The 23,918-nt window shown below is 48.2% G+C and overlaps 1 protein-coding gene across 2 annotated transcripts in view; it reads left to right on the forward strand.

Annotated features, from left to right (window-relative positions):
- The window catches only part of LOC135912816 (sodium-coupled monocarboxylate transporter 1-like), a 161,365-nt gene that overhangs the window by 64,209 nt on the left and 73,238 nt on the right, over nucleotides 1-23,918 (forward strand). For both annotated transcript variants that reach the window (XM_070523223.1, XM_070523225.1), the window contains exon 5: nucleotides 19,758-19,915. In XM_070523223.1, coding sequence (XP_070379324.1) covers nucleotides 19,758-19,915 — 158 coding nt within the window. The remainder of the gene's footprint in view (nucleotides 1-19,757; nucleotides 19,916-23,918) is intronic.

Genomic DNA, 23,918 nt, shown 5'->3' on the forward strand with positions numbered 1-23,918 from the left:
ATTTCAGGCTTTATGAGTCAACTGTAGAAAGATATGTGGGACAAAAATATGTGTCCCAGTAACGAGCCTGCAATCGCTATAGGAATTCGCCACAGTTCCTACTTGCATAGTGAGAGAGTTAGCTGAAACAGTCCCACGTAAATGTCGACAGCTGCTTGAGCATATCATACTTTCTAAATACTAACATATTTTAAGTCCCTTCAATCATACGAACCCTATTTGAAAACATTTTTGCACATGAGCACATTTCATGCACTTAAGAGCCTTTCCCCGTATGCCACGCAACTATATTCGCGTCATCATTATCAATTATACATTCAGTGGCCGAAAAGCTTTCTGATTAGATCGTTATGCAGTCCAATGACGAGCTCTGCCGGAGGATCTGTATGCAGTGCATAAACTTGTTTTCACAGCGGACGAAAAAATTATGAACATGAGGTGGAGTTTAGGCAATATTCCTGTTTGGTAGTGTCATGTTGCGATTAAGCATGAGGGTCCTAGGCAGAGGAGGGGCTAGTGGAATGTCAGCCTACCCACCAACCTATTTTGGAATCTTGCCGAACCTCGATGAACGTTGTAAGAATTGGGGGGCTCAATCCCACCGGTCACAACCAGTTGTCAAGATTGGAGTCGGGCATGAATTAGATGGTAGCTGACCCATGCCATCGTCCAACTTATCCACGCTGAGGACGTTGTTGAAGGGAAGGACTGCTTCTCATCGAGAACGAGGAATATGGCTTTATTTACAGTATCTACATAAGGACGTTGCAGTTCATCAGTCTAGCATGACTGCGAGAGAAAGTACACTGAGCAGCCGCACAACAGCAGTTTATAAGCACTCGCTCCTCCCTCGATCCTAAGGTGAGCGAAACGTTCGACCAGTCATCGTAAACGAGTTGCCTCTCTGCGGGCGGGACACACACACTCACACGCACACTTCTTTACGCGAGGCTCACGGTCCCCAACAGAGGCCAGACGGGCTTCGTAGAAATCGGGGCTTACGTCAGGAGAGGTGCCTTTTATTTCCCGAGCTGACCCCCGCAGCGCGGCCGCTTGCCCATTGTCTTGCGTTTTGAACAGCGCGTGGGAAGGGACACCGAACTATGGTCCCCCGGGGACTCCTTTGTTCATAGCAGACCACGTCGGCGGTGGCGGGTTCAGGCACAACACCTGCTTCGTCGAACTCATCTTGGCTCCTGCGACAGAGAGTCCAGGTCATGGCTATTGTTGACGCCGTGAGGCTAGAGGGTTTTGGTGGCGTTCCACGATAAGTTGACGCCCCTGTCGCAACTGGCTGGCAAAACTTGCACTTCAGTGGGCCGTTCTTAACAACGTTCACCAAGGGAGGCACCTGTGCCGGAAGTCAACCTAGCTGCTTTTCTATTTATTAATGTTTTTTTTAATTATTCAAGTGACTCGTCACCTCTGCCGGCAAAATGGCGCATAAGCTGCTGACCCTTAAAACTGCACAAAAATGAACTGTTGAAAGAAGAATGTCGCCTTCCTGCAAGCGCAACAACTTGCTTTTGGATGACTGGGAAACAGCTTTTCGAACCTGAAAAGTATGTTTGCTGACACTTTTTCACGTCGCAGCAGGCGCGCCACATTTTGTTATTGTCGCATGAGAAACGCTGAGATAACGTTGTTTCACGTTCCTGCATGTGCGCCGTCGCGGTTAGTTGCTCCTGCTGTGTGGAAAGGGGCGCTCAACCGATCCCTTTCAGTGGAAACGATCCTAAGGTATCGGAGCACGCTTCGTCTCTTTTTAAGGGTTAACCGGAATGAAAAGATAGGGAAAACAGAAATTGCTAAAACCAACCTATTGGCTGCTATGCTGAAAAGCAGGACTTTTACCTTGACACTGCTACTTCTTTATCTTTTCCTGGGGACCAGTTTTCACCGGCAAACAAATGTTAACTATTACCGTGCCGCGCAAGACGCCTGTCCTGCATGTGTCATAACATACCTGATTCTTGCAGCCGGCCCAATATGTTGTCCATGTTGTCACCGAACCTTTTGTAGTCAGATTGCATGCGGGACAGTGATGTACATTTTAGATATTTGTGGTGGCACCAGCGATTACGCTGGAAGATTTGATGAGTCAATAAGAAATAGCCGACGCGTGTGAGCAGCACGTACGATTTCGACAATCGACGCATGTGCCATTCCCTATCATTCTGCCCGATCTCAACTAGTTTTTCTGAGCACAGGTTCTCACAGTAAATTGTTAGTTTAGCGACAGGTCAATGTGCCACGCTCTGCTGCCTCCTCGTCACTACAATGTGCTATATTAACACGCTGATGAAGGAAGTGTTCCGTGTATCGTAGAAATACAAACCGATGTGGCTAGCAAAAGGTAACCGCATGCTTTCATCCACCAAATTTGCGTCGGCACGAATAAGTCAAGGGGAGCTACATCAGCAAAGGCGAACATCAGTGTTTCCTACTCCTACTCCTCATGCCTTATCATTGCGCAGTGACTGCCCATATCAAGAGTTATTTTGGCCTGCAGGCCACAAGTTCCCTTATGTTTATAAGCACAGCTAGTGACGCAGCCAGAAATTTCGTTTGGGGGAGGGGGGGCTCACGTTGCAGCTCGGCCTCTTCCTTATAGAATTTGTCGAGGCATCAAATACAATAACTATAACTGCATTACCATTGCCAAAGATGCTGCAAATGAATTCTTAAACGCTACGCACTGTCAAGACAAGTAAAGATTGAATTTATCTTATAGAAGAATAAACTACCATGTCTCGAAAATTATTCCCGAAATAACTGATATCACTGCTTCCATGTTTTCGGTCTAATATTAAGTAAAAAAAGTGTCACAGGAACATTCGCACTATATCAGTCAGCAATGCAGTGCGTGCCGCTGATATTAAAAGTGTAAAGGCCGCGAAATTAGCAAGTTGAGGACAAATATATTAAAGAAACTTTGGTAACCTCCCTGCCTTTCTCTTATTGGCATTTCTCTCTCTCTCTCTGTCATTCAAGAACGTTGTTTACATTTTAACACGTTGTCGGACACATATTAAAGGGCATCGCGGACGATGCGTTCAACATCCTACTTTGCAGGAACTGCTCAACGGTTGAGCCCATCAATAAGGAATGCCGAAATATTGAGCAAGCGAAGAGCGAACGCATTGTACAACGTTTCGACCAACTTCCGAATACGACTGCCACTTCCTCCTGCAAATGCCCTCCGGCGTACCATCTGCCTACAACGCCAAGCTTAACACAGGTCATCCGTTGCGAGCTTGAGGCTTTGGCTCAAGATTGTCATTGTCCCCGTACGCATGACCACCTCGCTCATTCAAGCTGTTGTCCGCCAAAAAATTGCAAACATTGACTTCCAGTCCGCCTCCACCCACATCCCATCCTTACCGCTCCTGTGATTGCATCTGCTGCCCCTGGACAGCCCTTCCCGGATTGATTTCGGAATCCATCTGAGTGGCGAACAGCGGATGACCAGCCAATTTGCTTTGCTTGCTCCCGAGTTGGTCACATCTTCCGACACTGCCGTAGTAGCCACTGGTACTCCTCACCCCGAGCATATGCTGATCGTCGCTTCGACCGAGACCTTCGGCCTCTGTCGCTTCTTTCTGAACCATATCAATGCCAGCGTTGCATCAGGAAAACACCACTAGCCGCTCGCCCTCACCGCAACGCCATCAGCCGCGTTCCCCTGCATCTAGACGTGCCTCGTCTTTGTCCTACACGGGCCGCTTCTCCGGAAACTAAACAATGCAGTCCCTGCAGGTGAGGCTGCATTGGCGACTCGGGCTGCAAAACCTCTGCTGGCCCCTGCTGCTCGACCGAACCTTGTTGAAATTTTTGTTGATGATGTACCCATTCAAGCCCTCGCAATACTGGCGCTCAGGCGTCGGTTATGCGATCAGCTCTTCGTAGCCATCTCTGTAAAGTCCTGCACCTGCGCAGACGCATGCCGTCTGAGTAGCCATTGGCAGTACAACCGCCATGAGGGGAATGTGCCCCGCCCGCGTTACTTTTGCCGGCCGTCAAGTGTTAGTCCTGATCCCTATACTGGCCGAAGTGTCCACATGAAGTAATTCTTGAAATCGACTTTCTGATTGCCCATTCAGCACTTATTGACTGCGCAACCGCCACCATTCGCCTTGAACTGGCCCATCACTTTGCCTACCCAACCGACGAACACAAGTCCCGACTTCGTTCTGCTAAATTTGTTCGACCACAACCTGATGCTGCGCCTTACGTCCTCATGTCACCTTCTCCACAACTTCTAGATGGCCTTTACGTCCCCTGTCCCCACTTTGGGACTTCCTCCTGGCACATCAACTAGCACTACGAAGCTCAATTGTAACTCTTGCCAACAATCGAGCGTGGTATCCTCTTCCGAACTGTGGTTCGTGTCGACAAGTGCTTCCTGCGAGTGTATCTCTCGTTGTGGTATTCTCTTTGGAAGACTGTGGATTAGCCGCTCCTACGCCCGAACCACGATTCGACACAGCTGAAGTTTCTGCCCCTACTACTTCACGCAACAACAAGTTTACGCCAATGATAGCTATTGATCTACGACCTGCTTACGGCGACGCCCTTCACCGCATTCTGATGTCCTACGAAGACATCCCTGATTTTGGCTATCGCCCGCTAGGTCGAACCCATGTCGCCACCCATCCAATCCACACTGGTGACGCTCCTCCTAGACGCCGGAGAGCCTACCGTGTGTCTGCGGTTGAACGCCAGGGGATCAAAACGGAGGTGGACAAAATGCTCGCCAAAGATATCGAGACTTCCTGCAGTCAGTGCGCGTCACGTATTGTTCTGGTCATAAAAGACAACACCGGGAGATTTTGTATCGATTAGCGTCACCAAATAAGATTACAAAAAGGAGTGTATGCGCTTACTGGCATTGATGACCCGCTGGACTGCTTACACGGTGCCAGGTATTCTTCGTCAATTGATTTGTGCTCTGGATACTCACAAATCGCATTGTATGAGGGAGATCGCGAAAAGACCACCTACGTCTCCCCAGATCATTTTCACCAGTTTAAAGTGATGCTTTTCGGACTGTGTAATGCACCTGCTACCTTCTAGCGCATGGTTGACTCTTCTGCGCGGATTCAAAAAGGCCACATGCCTCTGCGACCTTGATGGCGTCATTATTTTATCACCGACGTTTGAGAGCCACCTCCGACTGTCAGCCATTCTTGCTGTTTGTCGACGAGCTGGCCTACAAATCAATTCTGCAAAATTCCATTCTGGCCACCACCAAATACGAGTATTTGGGCACCCGCTGTGGTTGCTCAGTGGCTATGGTGTTGGGCAGCTGAGCACGAGGTCGCGGGATTGAATCGCGGCCATGGCGGCCGCATTTCGGTGGGGGTGAAATGCTAAAAAAGCCATGTACTTAGATTTAGGTGCACGTTAAAGAACCCCAGAGGGTCGAAATTTACGGAGTCCTCCACTACGGCGCGCCTCATAGTCAGAAACTTGTTTTGGCACGTTAAAGCACATAATTGTTTTTATTTGGTCACTTGGTTAACCCTGCTGGCGTCCTGCCTGATCCTAATAAAGTTCGCGCCGTTGGTTAGTTTCCACTTCCGAGTTCTTCTTGCAATGTCCCAAGTTTCCTCTGGCTGTATTCCTATCTTCGGCGATTTATCTAGAAGCTTGCCGAAATCGCTCGTCCTCTCACAGACCTCCTCAAAAAGGACGCCACTTTTCGTTGGGGACCTGACCAGGCTGTAGCATTTTCCACGCTTGTCAGTCGCCTTATCAATGCACCCGTACTGGGTCATTCTAATCCGCATGCCTACAACGAAGTTCGCACTGATGATAGCTGCCATGGCATTGATGCTATCATCTCCCAACGACAGCGGAACACCAATCGCATGATTGCGTACGCTAACCGTCTTCTTTCAGCACCAGAACCCAACTTTTCCTTAACAGAACGTGAATGCTTGGCCTTGTTTTGTCCATTGCTAAGTTCCGCCATTACCTCTTCGGTCGACATTTCACCGTCGTGACAGATCATCATGCCTTATGTTGGCAGTCCTCACTCAGAGACCCGCAGGCCGTCTTGGCCGCTGGGCTTTACGCCTGCAAGACTACACCTTTTGCATGTCCTACAAATCTGCTCTCCCGCTATCCTGTCAACCCACCGACGGCACCGAAACCGATACAGATAACCGCGTTTTGCCGATCTCCGACTTCTCCCGCATCGCCGACGAGCAGCGTCGTGACCCACATTTGCGATCCATCATCGAACGCCTTACCTGGGAGCAACAGGACGTTTCCCTCCGTATCTTTGTTCTCCAGCACGGGACTTTACCCCAACGAAATATGCATCCACATTGTGCTGAACTGCTTCCCGTCTTTCCACAGCATCTGCGCTCGACAATTCTCTCACATTTAAAGGAAGTGCCCACCGCTTGTCATTTGGGTGTCTCCCGTACGTACGACCATGTGGGCAAGTGCTTTTTCGGCCTGGGCCATATCTTTGTGTTCAAAACTACGTCGCTGCCTGCGAACTTTGCCAACGCCGCAAGAAGCCTTCATTGTCTCCCGTTGGGCACCTTCAGCCTATAGATATGCCCAGTAAGCCATTTTTCCTTATCGGCCGGGACCTCCGTGGCCCATTTCCAACTTCGTCCTTGGGCAACAATAGGGGGCCGTTGCGACGGAATATACCACGCGTTATACCGTAACGCGGGCCCTCCCTACGAGGTGTGCAACTGATGTCGCTGATTTTCTCCTCCATGAAGTGATCCTACATCATGGTGCCTCACGTCAGTTACTCACTGATAGAAGCCACTGTTTTCTTTCTAAGGTTGTTGACGACCTTCTTCGCTCTTGCTAAATGTCGCACAAGCTCACGACGGCTTATCATCTACAGACAAAGGGAGTTCCCGAGCCTCTCAACAGCACACCGACGGATATGCTCTGCCTGTACTTGTCTGATGATTACCGGGATTTGGACTGCTTCTTACCCTTCGTGACGTTTGCATACAAAGCGCTCGTCCTTGTGTTGCCCCTATTCTTCATCCCTGTTTGTTTGCGCACAAAACGTTTTAAGATCAATCCGTCGTGTCACGATATTACTGGCTATTCTCCATTCTATCTACTATATGGCCGTGCCCCGCTCCTGCTTCTTGACTCGCTGCTCTCGTCCGATGCAAACACTACCGCGTTCTACGATCAGGACGGCATTGCTCGCGCAGCCACAGCACGTCGCATTGCCCGTGATCGTCTTCTGGCGTCTCAGACTATCCAAAGGCATCGTTACGACAGTCGTCGTCGGGATGCTCATTTCAGCCTTGGGGCAGTTGTCCTTCTTTGGTTACTCTCACGTCGCGTTGGCCTCTGCGAAAAACTGCTGCCGCGATACGTCGGGCAGTACCGAGTTCTTCACCAAGTCACCAGCTTCACATATGAGATATCGCCTGTGACTTCGACGTCTTCTATCTCACCAAGCACTGATATTGTGCACGTTTCGGGACTCAAGACCTGTAACTCGCACGCTGATTCGACGCGCTAGGAAGCATTGAGACGATGCTTATGCCGCCGGGGTTTAGTGTCACGTACGAGTTTGTGCCGCTGTGGACAAAATGACCGTGTTAGGTGAAAAGAACATTGAAGTGTCTCGAAGATCGGTTGATTTGGTTACCCTCGTCACTACACACTCGTAACTGTATATGTTGTAATTGCATATATGTTCTCCCCGTAACAATGTAACTACAATGGCAATAATTATGAGTATCCGGCAGCTGAAGCATTCCGTGGCCCATTACTTCCCGCAAAATAAGTAACAAAATGAAACTTTCACCATGGGAGAACTTTCTGCACCGCAACAATGTATTTTTTTTCTGGGGAGTGTTATATTCAGTTTCGTTATTCATTTCAGTTCTTTATTCCCCAGGGGGCGCTTCTGTTCTTCATTATATATATATATTGGTTGTATATGCTAAATAAACGGCTTTTCACTTCGGGACGGCTGGAGTCTGACTTCATCCTTCGGTCAATACCACATTGGTGACGAGGATGTCGTGAACGTACCCCAAGCCCCGCTGCACCGTCCGTATCCGCCCACCATGAGCTTCACCAGGCTTGCTCCGCCACCGTTTTTCCTTCCGACGCCCGGCCGTCCCTCATTGCCATGGGAACAGTGGGAGCAGATGTTCAACGTGTACTTGCTGGCATCCGGAGCCGCCGCATTCAAGCCGGAGCAACGCAAGGCTATTCTTTTGCATTGTTTGGGGGCGGAGGGCCAGCGTATTTATCAGACGCTACATGCAGGGACCAGCGCCGCAGCGCCGGCCGCGCCAACTGTCGAAGCACTCGCCGATGACAAGTCTGTCGTGGCCCCTCCTGACGAATACGACTCTGCACTCGCCGCACTACGGCACCAGTTTTCGACGTCGCGCAACGTTATCATCGAGCGTCATCGCTTTCACCGCCGCAGCCAACACACAGGCGAGTCCGCTCATGACTTTGTGGCTGATCTACGGGAGCTAGCGTCACATTGTTCGTTTGCCTCGCAAGATGCCTCGTTTGCCTCGCAAGATTCGTTGCCGGCGTAGCTTCCACTCGCGTACGTGAGCGGTTACTGCTCGAGGGTTCCATACTTTCATTCGAGAATTCTGTTCGAAATGCACTTCAGTTTGAGCAGGCGGCTGAAGAGCTAAAGGAGCTTTCTGCTTCGGTCGAAGCAATTTCATTGCGGCAGCGTCGGAAACCATCGTCGCATTCTTCGAAAAAAAAAAAGGAATTCACAACCGGCAGCCACCTCAGAGCAGAATTTAACGAGGAGCGCGGGCGGCTCACGTGCGCCGCAGCGGAACCAACCGCCTCAGCGGAACCGAGAACAGAGCAGCCGCTCCGGCTTGCCACATTGTTTCCGATGTGGCTCGCGGGACAACATCGCGTCAGCGCCGCAGTGGTCAGCGCAAGGCAAGACTTGTTCGTTTTGCGGTTGCAAGGGCCACTTTCAAAGGGTGTGCAACCGCAAGCTTACCCAAATACAAGGCCGAGTCTGTGAAGTTGAATTTCATGAAGACGTTTCGTCATTCAGCAGTGCTGAGGAAGTTTTGACTGTGCAACGTTCCACGCGTAGCGCAATTCATATTCAAGTGCAACTCGCGAATGTCACTTTGACATTCCTTGTCTATTCAGGGTCGTCTGTTTCAATCCTGTCGGAGCAAGAATTCAGTCGATATTTTCAGAGCGTTACGCTCCTACCTGCTCCACATGTTACTCTGTTTGACTACTCTCAACGGCTGATTCCAGTGCTAGGTTGTTTCCAGGCAGACGTTCGGTTTAAAGGCCGCACAGCGTCGCTACGTTTTTATGTTGTTCACCGAGGAACTTGTCTGATCGGTCTTGACGGCATCAAAGCCTTGGATCTTAGCATTGAGGGTTCTGCTCTCAAGTGCTTATACACGTCCATTGCTCCGCAGCCGACTGTTGTTGACCCGCTATCCTGTTCTTTTTCCACACCGTCAAGCAGGCAGCCCTGTAACAGAGTTCTTCCGCCAGCCTTAGCACATGAGTTCAGTTCACTTTTCAGTCCCGAGTTGGGTCTTACTAAGGGGTTCACGCATCGCATCAAGACACGGCAAGGCGTGCAGCCTGTAAATTCGAAGCTTCGCCGTCTGCCGTGTTTCTCCGGTCACCAGTATCAAATGAGCTTCAGAGGCTGCTGAGCCTTGACATCATCAAGCGCATCGATGTTTCTGAATGGGTGTCCCCTATTGTTGTTGTTAACAAGAAAGATGGTAGCATCAGGATCTGTGTAGACCTTCGAGAGCCGAACAAAGCTATTGTTCCAGACAGTTTCCCATTGCCTCATACAGAGGAGCTGCTTCACGCTTTGGTAGGGGCTACATACTTCTCCAAACTTGACTTGGCTTCCGCTTACCATCAGGTTCTCTTGCACCCTGACAGCAGGGATCTGACAGCTTTCATCAGTCATGATGGCCTTTTCCGTTTTAAAAGAGTTTGTTTTGGGTTGGTTTCTGCCCCAGCGGCATTTCAGAAGATGATGGTGAAAATCCTTCACCGCTGCCCTGGAGTGTTGTTCTACATTGATGATGTCATCATTTTTGGCAAGACCGCAGAAGAACACCTTTCAAACTTGAAGACCGTGCTGGAAAAGATCAAGAACGCAGGTCTGAAACTGAACAACAAATGCCTTTTCGACGTTCCAGAACTTGCCTTTCTAGCGCACAAGGTCACTGCACGTGGTATCTCGCCACTTCCAGAGAAAGTACACTCCATAGTTAACAGACCAGTGCCAACTGATGTGGCCGCCCTTCGTTCGTTCCTGGGCCTCGTAGAATACTACTCCAAGTTTGTTCCACACTTGGCACAAGTGGCTGAGCCTATGAGAGTCTTACTTCGCAAAAATGAGCCATTCATCTGGTCTGCCGAAGCAGACAGCAGCTTCCAGAGGGTCAAAAAAAAATGCTTTCGTCGACTACAGTCCTCCAGATGTTCGATCCGTCATTGCCAGTAATTGCGTTGATCGACGCGTCCGACTGTGGGCTGGGAGCAGTCCTGCAGCAACAAAGTGGCCACGAGCTCTGCACAGTCGCTTTCGCATCTCGTACACTGTCGCCTGCAGAGAGAAAATATTCAGTCGGGGAACGAGAAGCTCTTGCGTGCATTTGGGCTTGTGAGCGATGGCATACGTACCTGTGGGATCGCCATTTCACAATTCGAACAGACCACCAGGCGCTGGTGTCCGTGCTGTCGTCACAAGGACATGCAAGACTCCCACTACTAATCGCATGTTGGAGTGCACGACTGCTTTGCTACAATTTCACTGTTGAATACCGCAAGGGGTCCACAAACACTGTAGCAGATGCACTTTCTCGGCTACCAGCACCTACCTCGGAGTCAGAGATTGCTAAGCAGGAAGAAATGGTCTCGTTCATTGAGCCAGTCTGCGTGACTAAGGAGAAGTTCAGGCAGGCCGCCCTCGACGACAGTTGCCTGGAAACCATCACGTCATTCGTGCTGAGTTCCTGGCCGCCAAACAAGTCCATACGAGAAGAGGCGAAACCATTCTACGCCACTCGGGAAGAACTTTCTGTTGTCGATAACCTGCTTCTGCGTGGAGAGCGCCTCGTTGTTCCGTCCTCCCACACGGATCATCGGCACCGCGCACGAGACACATCCGGGTGTCACGCGCAGGAAGGCGCGACTGCGTGAGCGGTTCTGGTGGCCACGAATGGATAAGCAAGCGGAAACGGCAGTAAAAAACTGCCATATCTGCCTTGAGGCAGATAAGTCCGCCAAAACATCACCAGCACCATTGCAACCTGTTGAATGGCCTGAGCGACCGTGGCAAAAGCTTGGCCTAGAAATCGTTGATCCATTGGAGCATGCCGCTTACAGCAGTAGATTTGCTGTAACGCTTGTTGACTACCATTCTATGTGGCCAGAGGCGTATTTTTGCAGCGAAGTGTCCACGAGCACCGTGAAATACTTTTTAACAAGTGTTTTTGCTCGTTAAGGCTACCCGGAAGAGATCGTTTGTGACAATGGACCTCAGTTCACTTCGCGTGAGTTCATAACTTTCCTGCAACATAGAAGCATCAGTCTTTCACATTCTTGAGTATACTACCCCCAAGCCAATCGGCAAATAGAACGTTTCAATCGCACATTGAAAAACTTCATTCAAGTCTCACTCCTCGAAAGGCGACCACTCCGGCAAGCTGTCACAGGATACCTTGCCATTTACCGCTGTACTCCGCACGCCACCACCGGAGTCAGCCCAGCAGTTCTGCTGCATGGTAGAATGCCCCGGACCAGGCTGAATGCTGTGGGTTTCCCATCACCAGCATTTGCTGAAGACCCAGCCAAGGAGTTGGCGCGACATCGTCAAAAGGTTAGGCGTCAGCAGCAAAGCAGCAAGCACTACACGGACAAAAGGAGAGCCGCCAAGAAGACTGAGATAGCTGTAGGTGATTTCGTCCGCATCACAAAACCATCCGTTCGGTTCAAGGAAGACAGCGCCTTTTCTTCAGCAACTGAGGTGATCAAGAGGAGGGGACCAGCCTCTTTCCGACTTGGAGACGGCCGCACGTGGAATGCCTCCAAGCTTTCCAGGGTTCCGGAGAGGGGCACCTGGGAACCAAGCCCACCTGCCACGCCGCAGCCGCGGTGTCCTGATGCGCTGCAGCCTGCCACGCCACAGCCGCGGTCTCCTGTGGCACTACAGCCTGCCACGCCGCAGCAGCTGTCTCCCGATGTGCTGCAGCCTGCCGTGCTACAGCCTCCTTCACCCAGGACGCAGGCACTGTCTCCTGGCATACCGCAGCAGCAGTCCACGAGCCCGTCGCCAGTGCGGCGGCCGACCCGAGAGTGCCGGCCACCGGCCTGGCTCCGTGACTATCAGACCAATTAGTTGGTGGCCTGACATTGTGTACATAGGTTGTAAATATGTGTAAATAAATAAAGTGTGCATGCTTTGGGGCTTTCCTTACTAATACCTACTAACAACTAACCACTAAAAATAAGGGAGGGATTATGTGATATTCAGTTTCGTTATTCATTTCAGTTCTGTATTCCCCAGGGGGCGCTTCTGTTCTTAATTATATAGATTGGTTGTATATGTTAAATAAACGACTTTTTACTTCGGTACGGCTGCAGTCTGACTTCCACCTTCGCTCAATACCACAGGGAGGAGGCACGGAAATAGAAAAAATCGCAAGGAAAGCATGTTGGCCACCATGGAATGCCTACTTTGCGCTCCTAGTGTGGCTATCGAACGAATAGCGAAGTAAATATGCGACGCTTGGTGCAGAGAACCATACACATACTCTTCGGTATCTTACACCGGTGGGACAAGACTTTGCGGAGAGGTTGCGCTCAAGCGAACGCATTGCAATACGTCGAGTCCCCGCAGTGCTGGCGGCGAGCGACGATGCATTGTTTTGTTTTCTAGCCTGCTAACCAGAAAGTGTCCAAACCTCTGCCAGACAAAAATCCACTCGGCCAGAGAAAAACGAACGCGCAACGAAGTGGGCCGCGCAGTGATTGAGGCAACACAAGAAAAACACATCCGCTTTGGATGCTCCCGGGGAGCCGCGGGTACCGAAAAAAAAATGAAGAGGCTCAATGTGCCTTCCGTATAGAAATCAAATTATAAAAATGAATAAGAACGTAGTTACCTTCGGTGGCTTTAGTATATCGATATGAATGCTTTGGCGCAGGTAAAAACGAAAGTTGGTATTCTTTTCTGCGACATGACGACACAAATGAACCAACACAACGGTTCGGCTCATCGGACCTCACTGCGTGCTTTGTCAACTTGTCTGATAGTGTGTTCATTGGGCTTCTCTCGTTGTATGGTCCAATGTACGACATTAGAAAAATCAGTGTACATCAGCCAGTTTCTCAGAACTTTATACCCATAAAGTTTCAGAGTTGAAATTTAGGTGCTGCGTAGATTCTGCGGCCTCGGCGAGACGCCGTGATGAGCCCGCTCGCCATCAATAATGCCTTGAAACTGGGCTCGGATGGGGCTCCTTGCCTTACGGTATGCGACTCCCGGTGTATGGACGTTGCCGCGAAATCCAGCCAGATCTCACAATGTCCGCGCTGAAATGTCTTTTTGAGAATTTAAAAGGTAATTCTAGACGAAATGCAGCATGATTTCCAGTGCCAGGAGTTGTTTTGGTCGGCAGCACGTGATAGCCCGAAAAAAATAGGAGGGGGGGGGGACGCTGATGCCCCATAAGCCCCCCCCCCCCCTTGATACGGCCCTGTTCTGAAGGGACGCGCACATGCAGTGGTGTTGCTTATGTTTAACTTATGTAACTTATCTCTCCTACGCATGTAAGCCAAGCTACGCTATTCCAAACTGCCTGTTTAGAATAGTGTTTCGCTGAACCCATGTTGTTAGTATACCCACAATCTCAAGAGTCAAAAGTGCGACTCGTTCTCTAATTTGTAAGTTGTCACGAGAACGGAGTTGTAATTCACAACGCCTGCCTCTAAGAAATACGCAAGGAGGTATGGCCGATGACGAAATACTTGTCAAGAATGGTGTCCAGGAGGCGTTTATTACCATGAACTGCGGTCGCCCCTACCACTGCACTAATCAATTATTTAGATAATCCCTTTATTGCTTCAAACAATAGCTCCTCTTCCTCTCCGTAATCACTCTCTCTCTGACGTGGACTCCACATTTGTGGCAACGCAGCGACGAACTTAGGCCGTAGTTTGCACAGAGAAATCGTGCATTATGATCTTTAATGAAAAGATGAATAATTACATGGTTTCAATTCAACAGATTCATACCCATAGTAAAAAAATGTCAATACCTATGCGTATATTCAAGTTGTTCCAAGTAACGTGAACCAAACATTAAAAATATATAAATGCAAAGTAGCTGGACAGAACGAAGGTAGTGTTGCTTGCCGTCGCTTAGAGATACTCAAATATTACACCTAATTAGATAATTAGTCTTAATTATTCAACTTTTCAAATATTATAAGTATATGGAAACTGTAAATGAGAAAATCGTAGAGGAACATGAAGAACTGCCGATGCAGATTTCTGTTGCTCCGCCACATCAAAGTGTTTTTCCGCAAGCGAACGAAGCCCACAAATACACGTAAAGTGCCTCGAGCGTCCAGTCTTGCGGCATTTTTGCGTGGATTTATTTGCTTCTTTCACGCTCGCTAAACCACTTTTATATAGCACGCTATTAGCAACAGACAGCCGGTGAAAGGCAGAAAAAATCTGGGTATCTCCAAGCGACGGCAAACAACACTACCTTTGTTCTGTCTAGCTACGTTGCATTTACATATTTTTATTTTTTGGCTCAAGTTGCGTGGGGCACCTCATATATGTACGCGTAGGTATTCACGTTGTTGGACTATGGGTATGACTTACTGTTAAACTGGCACCATGTAATTAGTTATCTTTTCATGAAAGATCACAATTACCGATTTCTCTATGCGAAACTCAAGACCGAGGTCTGTCGCTGCGTTGCTAGAAATATTCTCAAGTGTCTAAATCACAGGCATTGTCCGCTAGTGGCAGAATGTCCTCATCATACATCAGTCCACGAACATTCTGTTGTGCGCTTTGTCGATTACTCATGCAAGATTAATCAGACCCTAATTCACTGCTCTTCTATCACTCCCCCCCCCCCCCGCGATGACAGTGCCACGTTGAAGTGATCGCGCATCCCGAAAAGCTTGGAGAGGCCAGTTTTCATGCCTTGCAGTTCTAGCCACACTAGAGCAGTGACTTTGGCGTTGCGCCGCTAAATCCGAGGGTGTGGGTTGGAATGCCAGTTGAGGAGGCCGCATTTCCACGCCGACGAAATGTAATAAGTCTAGCGTACCGTGCATTACCTACCGTACTGTCGATTAATATTCACATTGCTTTTCCGAAGACAAGCCGTGTAAAGTCGAAGCGCTAATGTAGCAACTATCGTGCGCTGCCAAAAGCTTGCTTAGTCACAGAAACGCTACGCGATTTCATGATAGTGCAGAGTTAGAGCGTCATTGCCCTCAACACATTACGCTGCCGCTGACAGAAGTAAGATCACCAAGGGAAACCGCTTGGAAGCTTCTTACGGGGCCGTGCCAGCCAAAGGCGGCAATACTGACGTCACAGGCGCTTTTTTTTTGTTGGTTTCGCTTTCCGAAAGAGATAATGCTACAAATGCAGTGTCATTTGTTCTGGTCTCGTGGATTTAAATAGGGGTTTTAATGGTCTCCACATCACGTTTGCTTCCAAGAGTAGGTGGAAGCAAGAAAATGTTGGCTCACACCAGCAAACACACAAACTCCTTCGCACGCACACGCATACACAGACTATTCCTCGCACAAACGCACACGCTCTTCCTTACACGCATGCCCACACACACTCTCCACGCACGCACAGATATCCATGCGCACACAAACACGCTGAGTTTTCTCCCCAGGCATGCATGCTGTAGTACTAACACGCACGGTCGCACTCGTGCACATTCGCTCGCAGCCATGCATGCACCGCAAGCACGCAAGCGCACACACGCGTGCACTAACGCGTGCGCACACGTTCACGTATGCAAACACGCCGCGAACGCTGACAAACGCATACACGCAATCTTGTGCATGCATAAGCAAATACGCAGGCACTAGCAGGCGCACACACACACAAACGCTCTCTATCTCCCTCTTGCATACACACGCTCTCTCCCCCTCATACACACACACTCTTTCTGTCTCCCTCGCGCACAAACGCTCACTTCCTCACACGCACGTACTCTCTCTATCCATCGTACGCGCGCACGCATGCACACACACCCACGCACACACAATACGCACGTAAAGTCATTCATGCGCACACAAACGAGCACACATTTGCTCGCACTCGTGCATGCTGAAAGTCGAAAACACATGTTGGCATGCGTACACGTTCACAGGCGCCTACGCATGCATCGCAAGCAAGCGCACACCGCACGCACACGCGCACGCAGGCACTCACACACGCCGCGAACGCTCACACACAGACGCACGCACTCGCGCGCATACAAACGCAAATACCGAGGCACACGTCCGCACACACATACACAGAGCGCACACTCGCAAACAACCGTACCCAGGCAAGCTCAAGACATGCAGACGCATAACCACTCTCTACCATCTCGGCTGCCTCTCAAAAACGTGCGCGTGCAAACAGACTGCATAACACTCCCTCTACCATTATCGTCTCAATACCAGCTGTGATAAATTCTTTCACGGTTTAAATTTGGTGCTTCCTGAAGTCAATGCGCCCTCTGCCTGGAGGGTGCAAAGGATTTCCTCATGTTGTGGGACTTCATCGCCCCTGTCTGAGCTGCTTTTACGCACCACCTTTGTTCCCATTAAGTGTAAAAATACATACGTAGTTAGAAGGGACTACCCTGTTCTTGTAGTCAGTTGACCAGCGGCCGATATTTTGAAATGTAACTTTGAAAAAAAAAAATTTTCCCATTAAATTATTTTTGTTAATTTCTGTAAAGTTCCGACGGATAATGTCCAGAATTCCTGCACATGGACGCGTCTTGGGCCCCAAAATCGGAAATAATGGTGTTTACGTAAACACTCAGACTCAATTCTTAACTGCGCACCATGGCAACGTTCAGTAGGCCGAGCGTTTTGGCACATCTTGCTCCGCCGTAGCTTTCGCAGTGCAAATCATTGTGGATGGAGCGGAAGCACCGCCAAAGGTATGTTTGATGGCCAAAAACTCAGCTTCTTCGCAACATATTGCTGAACTTTGTTCAGCAAAGTTTTTCTGAAATAGTCTAATTTAACTTGGAATGCGTTTCTCGACTGAGATAAAACAGGGTTCAGGGCCCGTTTACTGGCAATCCTTTGAAAGTCTTCTATAGAAAGTATGCATTTCGAGTTTTCTCCCAGAAAATAGCAATTGTTCTTTCATTTTATGCATGTGGTTTCTGTGGTATATAATCACCTAGATAAGGCCATTCTGCGCAGTCGACAAAATCGGGGAATGTGCATCACGTCACTGGGCACCGCTAAATAATATGGGGTTTTCCATACCCAAACCACGATCTGATTATGACGCGCTCCATATTGGGAGACTGGAAATTGGGACCACCTGGGGTTCTTTAACGTGACCTAAATCTAAGCACATGGCTGTTTTCGCATTTCGCCCCCATCGAAATTCGACCGCGGTGGCCGGGACTCAATCACGCCACATCGTACTTAGCAGTCCAACACCATAGCCACTAAGCTACCGCTGCGGTTACTGGGCACCACTCTGTGCGGTCATCGGTGCCGATGGTAAACAGTTCTCAAATGCGGAGGCCCAGGGCAAGTTCACGCGATGCGCCCCTTCCCCTTCGTTTTCGTTTTTTTTCCTGCTCTGCAGCCATTTCCCACCTGTGTAAATGCGTCTTCAGCCGGGGATTAGCGTGCTGTCGCATGCTTTTTCCGAGCTTGCCATGTAAAGCCAAAGTTAGTCTTATGACACGTCGCTACGAGAAGACACTGCTGTGCTCCAAGGAACGGCGTTAGGCACAAGGAGCCATCGTGCGGTACTTCCAGAAGTTGGCAGCCGCGAAATACGCAGTGGACATCCAATGCACTCACTTTCTTTGGTGAGGCAGTTTGTCCGCTTTCTGAGGGTCGCGCGACTGCTAGGAGTATACATGCGGCGAACTAGAAGCCTTAAATTTAGTCGTCGACTACGAATGACGTAGCACCGATTGTGCTCAACGAAATAGGCAGTGTTACCAATGGTGTGGCCGTGACTGTTCGCCACTGTTCGATGTGACAACGGGCCGCAAACCGTAGGAGAAAGCTTGTCGTCACGATGTTCCCAGGGGCAGCTCATCAGTGATTAACGGCCATTGAAATATTGTTAGGTTCCGCGGCCGCCCAGCCGAGAACTACCGCGATCACGGGCGCCTCTCTGCTTGCGTATGGGTATAGAGCTCGGAATGGCTTGAATCTAAATGTTTGGTGACAGAACTTGCGTTGCGATCAGCCTGCGTTAAGGTGGCTAATCGGCCGAATATTCGCACGTGCTCATGTGCTTTCCACGCGCACTCATGTTGCTGTTCCGTCTGTTCGTGCATCAGTTCGATCGGTCCGGTTGAGCTAATGTACCGATAAACATCGCACGTAAAGGCGCAGATCACGGCCAGGCCATTCAGAGAAGGCGCTCATATCCTAAAAATCGAATATTAGATATGCGAAGCGCGCAACTAATTTGTCAATGTTCCCTACTGCATTCGCAGTGAAATATTTGAATAATTGCATGCCCCACTTTTACTGTCATGGCTGTGTGACATTCGTACTTACAGTAAAATTACGCTATATATTCTCCCTCCTGTTTCAAGTAAACGTCTGTTGAAAGTCAGAGCTTGTTCTTCTAGCCTCTTCCAAGTCTGTCTGATTTTCACACTGTGTGCTCCCTAATCGCGAATGTCTCATTATGCATAGAAGGAAATATCGGCTACTTTCATGCTCTTCGGTCATGCGTCATGCACTACGTGACGCATGGGCTTTAACATGTAGTCTAGATCCGTTACAAACACCATGAGTTGTAGTTGTTCTTCCTAATACTCCATTAAATATGCCTTTAGGTGGCAGTCCAACAAAATGAAACGTTCACAATACATGAACTGGAAGATCGCCGCAGTTCCCAATTGTGGTTGTAGGTTCCCTTCCATGCAGTGGCAAGGTGCCTTCCATTTTTATTTACATTTTTCTTTATTGGGAACATAAATATCATCGTACCTATTAGCTTGGTTTGGAAATATATTAGCCAAATAGAACAAAAGTGGTCTTTTGTGGTTTCCTGGCTTCCTTGCCAGCTGGTGTGTAACCACGCTATGTGCATTCCGATTTATTTTTTACCTATTACCTTCATTCGGAAATATATTGGCTCAATAAGAACAAAGCGGTCTTTTGTGCTTTCCTCAATTCCTTGTCCGTAGTTTCATTATGCACGCTATATGCTCTCTGATTTTTGTAGTTGTTATGCTAGCACTTGTGAAGGTACTTGTACTTAAGAATCCAAATTAGAATGCGTACTCTTTAGCTTTTGCTTGCTCTTTCGAAAATATTACGCTTAAATAAACTGCCTCTCTAAAATGTGAGGATATTGATTGCCTAATTTTATAAGTCTTTAGTAATGTTGGATATGGGAAGCGTAGGAAGTCTAAGGCAAGAATGTGGTCTTTATTATGAGAGGAAATTTAAAGTACCCCTCTCGTCTGAACTTGTGCCTGCTTACGCGCTATGTGATTTCTTTAGGGAGGCCTCCGTGGAGTGGTATGGACGGATTGCATGCAGTTCATTATTATTTTGGTCGGCCCTACCATTGTGCTTGGAAAGATCATGGTGGACTCGCTGTCTGCAAACTCAACCGTGCAGCCACTGAGTGATACGGACATCAGGATGTACATGGGAGAGTAAGTAGGGGTTTTGAAAGCACAGCGAAAATGGTCTTTTCCTTTTTTACAACATATAAAAAATGTTAGAGTTTGCGTGTACACAGATATAGCAATTAGCGTGGTTTGTTTTCTTTACTAAAAGTTGATGCTTGTTAGTTGTACAGGACCAGTCAATTTATATTTTGCCTTTGTTTAGGCTAGCGTTGAACATGCAACTTTTCAATAATTTTTGACCACCCAGGAATACTATTTGTGAAACGTAAAATAAATGGCGTCCAGCATACATAGTATACATAGTAGAAGCAGTTGCGTCGAAAAGCGAACAATTTATCACAGGATGAACGAAAGCAGGCACGGGAGTAGCACTTCTTAAACTGACATGCACACAACCAATTGTCAAGGAGCATGTTATCTTAATACAGATAAAATATTAGTTATAGAAAATTTTTGACTTTTTTGTATGGCATAATTGAATATTTGATACTAGCCTACGTGGCGTGGCATACAAAAAAAAAATAAAGCGGGAAACGCAAATGTGTGCTCCGGCAACATTGATGTTCATTTGCAGCTATCTTTACTCCCTTTACTCGTGTAAATAACGGGGTATATTATCTGCGGTTTCTTCTCCTGGAGGTAGAGATGGTACTAGCACACATCTAGCGCCCACGTGACATAAAGTATAAATCAGGAACATCGAAGAGTGGTACTATAATGCGGCACTTATCAAGAATCTGTTCACGACTGCCTTTGAGGCGTGTGTGCTGCGGAAGCATTACATAGCGTATCTTGAAGCATTTTTTTAGTTTTCCTTAATGCGGGCGCTTACGCAATTAGGCGTATAAAAATAAGTAGACCACAAGACGTCAATTCCTTGTCCGCAGTATCATTATGCATGCTATTTGCTCTCTGATATTTTTTTAGTTGTTTTTCTAGCACTTGTGAAGGTATTTTACTTAAGAATCCAAATTATAAAGCGTTCTCTTTAGTTTTTGCTTGCTTTTTTGAGAATATTACGCGTTAAGCACTCCTCGTTTGAGCTGGTATCGATTTGCCAAAATTTTGTAGGGGCGTCTTAGCCTGATTCACTCAGTTTGTTTAAACTTTGGAATGTATTTCTAGGATCTGAACAAATTACTTTCGTGCCCGTGTTCGTTAATACTGAAGCTGAATGTTCCCAACTAATACTACCACAGTCACGAAACCTTTAGTGTTCTATGGTACGTTGTTGCTGTGTGCATGCTTCACTCTCGCTGTTTATTTATTTTTCAACGCTGATTTACACCCAGCTGCTCAAGATGTAGAAATACATCTGACACCTGCGGTATACCAATGCCCTTCAAGACGGTTTTGAGCATGTGTAGTTCAAACTTCAAAAAGTTGGAATATACTTTCGCAGGCATATATATTGTAAAAAAAGTTTGTAGCTGCTACGCGAGTCAATGCGCTTTCCTGATATCATTGTGTGAAACGCGTATGTAATAATCGATACGGGAAAATCCTGGTGCTGGAAAATAGCAGAACCTCTCGTTTTGCCAATCTGACACGTGAAAGAAAAGTATTGTGCGAAATTCAACACAGGTACAAGCGCCCACAAAAGTAGTATACTCCATGCAGTTCACGCAGCGGGAGCCGGAGCAGCGGCACACTGCGTCGCGACGCCACCTACAGGCGGCATCTGGGATCGAGACAGCCAATTTGTGGCCTTTATTATCGGCAGACGTGATCCCAGATGCTGCCTGTAGACGGCGGTCCAATGCAGTTTGCCGTTGCTCCGGCTTCCGCTGCGTGGGCAGTGTTTAGAAAAAGTTTATTTCGACAATTGACGATACGAGCGCTGAGTGATAATCACGGCACAATTCCACCTGGACGATAATATGTAAGAAACGAAACACAGCACGTTTTCAACGTAAGTAATGTCCGAGTCCTCACGCACCAACATCTAAACACGTATACCCACGGAAAGGCACAGTTACACATAAACTAAATGCCACACGTACAAAATTATTTTCAATATATACAGTGTACACAATGGCTATGTAGAATGACGATGTGATAGAACACTTTACACAATTTTGAAGTGATGTGCACGAGATGTGTATATACAAAAATGATCATGTATACGAGAGGACACACACACAGAAATCATGGGTACCTGCATTCTATGTGCATTAAATGAATACTTCTGGTGGTCTGGCTAGAAGAACCACACTCTAAGAAGAAAAGGACGAAACGGGGCACTGAGGTTACTCTTTTAGGGGAGCAACTGATCTGCCACAACCATTCCTCCCTTGAGGGGGTAAGTGCGAGGGTATGAACTGTTACTCCTCATGCCGATACTCCTCCAAGGACTAACAGCTGCTCTTTTCTGATGCTCCTCAAGGGAGTAACGATTATTATTTCCGATGCTCCGCAAAGGTGGAATTAATGAAATTCGGCATTTATACCCTAATAAAGATTATTACTGAGCTGAAAAAGAAAGGTGCCCGAAAGTAGGATTCGAACTCGCGTCCTCGGCATCCCAAGTGATCTACTCTAACCACTGCACCACGGCAGATTCTTTTTTTTTATTACCGGCTTGGCAAAAGAAAGTACAATGCGAGTATTAAATGGCCATAAAAAACAACTAGTCAATGCCGGATCAGTGTGGTGTGATAACACCTATGTAGGCTAGTCACTTTGTCCAAAGCACTCAGTCAATCAGGCGGATCACTCTGTGCACAGCTTTTGTGCATGCACAGTGTGTGGCGAACGCGTACGGATATTAGACATAAGCGCATTGTTGAAGCCCCAGCACATGAGTACTTCATGGAAAGTGTGTTATATATCTGCACCACGGCAGATTGTTTGGCGGGGTAGGAAATTGAGACAGGTTAAGCATCAGAACGCAGGCGCGGCAATGCAAAAATTACTCGGCATTTTGTGTATGCTGTGCGGGGAGAGTGTAACGTTGAGTGTACTTGCAACCATAAGCGAGTGCGAAAAGAAATCAGCCCGAGTATTCTTAGGGTGCTTTAAACTGAGGCACTAGGCGGTGTAAACATGTAGCGAGCTCAAATGGGGCACCTAAGACGATCGACAGAGACGGATGATTGCTCTGTCGCTTAGTGTGTCCCGTTTGAGCTACACATCGCTTCAGTTAAGTTCGTACTCTCCTTGGAATGAAAGGAACCTAGGTACTATTGACCAGCAAAATCTGGCAGTCTATCAATGACTTGCGCGTTTAATGTGTATCGCTCACTTATGGTGTGCGCACGAAGGGCATGGCTCTTCACATTCTAACTTTAAATTTCACGCAATTTTCTAACGAAGAGGCAAAGTGCTGCTTTGCATGTAGTTCAATAGACAGTGCACAAATTTTGGACTAGTCACGATTTATAGACAATACAGTTTTTGCCGCTTCACTGCATGACACGGACGAAAACAGCGGAGCACATGGGGAGTAACTGTTGCCGTTCGTCCTCCCGTTGCTCTCTTTCCGACCAGGGACTAAACACTTACTCTCCAAAATTTGCACACGGCACGCACATCCATGCAGTTACTTCCTTGAGGGACGAAAGCGCCCTTTTTGGGACTAACTGCGCAGTTACTCCCGTTTTCCCCGGGATTCTTCTTAGAGTGCAGGCTTGACGAAAATTCAGCCATACGCACCCATCAGCCACCGACAGGAAACGATATTACCACTGTCGAAGGAACTCTTCTTCTCCAACGAAGAACAACTCCTCCGACAGAAACGACAGCAGCTCAGAGTAGAGCCTCCTCATTAGTGAAAATAGAGCGTGGCGACGACGTCCCGCGGCAACTGCCTCGCACGAGTTACGCCAGATACAGAAGGCCCCCCGCAGCAATTAAAAGTCGCGCGAAGCGGCCACGTGAGCAGCGACCAGATGTAATAAAGCGGTTAACTCCAAGGCCATGAAAACCAGTATGCACGGCCCTCCAAAATATCCTAGCAACGACGCATTGCAGCAGTACATGTTTATTGGATTCTTGAAGGGGACAACTGCGACACAGCGAAGATGGG

The sequence above is a fragment of the Dermacentor albipictus genome, chromosome 8, assembly GCF_038994185.2.
Source record: "Dermacentor albipictus isolate Rhodes 1998 colony chromosome 8, USDA_Dalb.pri_finalv2, whole genome shotgun sequence".
Lineage (NCBI taxonomy): Eukaryota > Metazoa > Arthropoda > Arachnida > Ixodida > Ixodidae > Dermacentor > Dermacentor albipictus.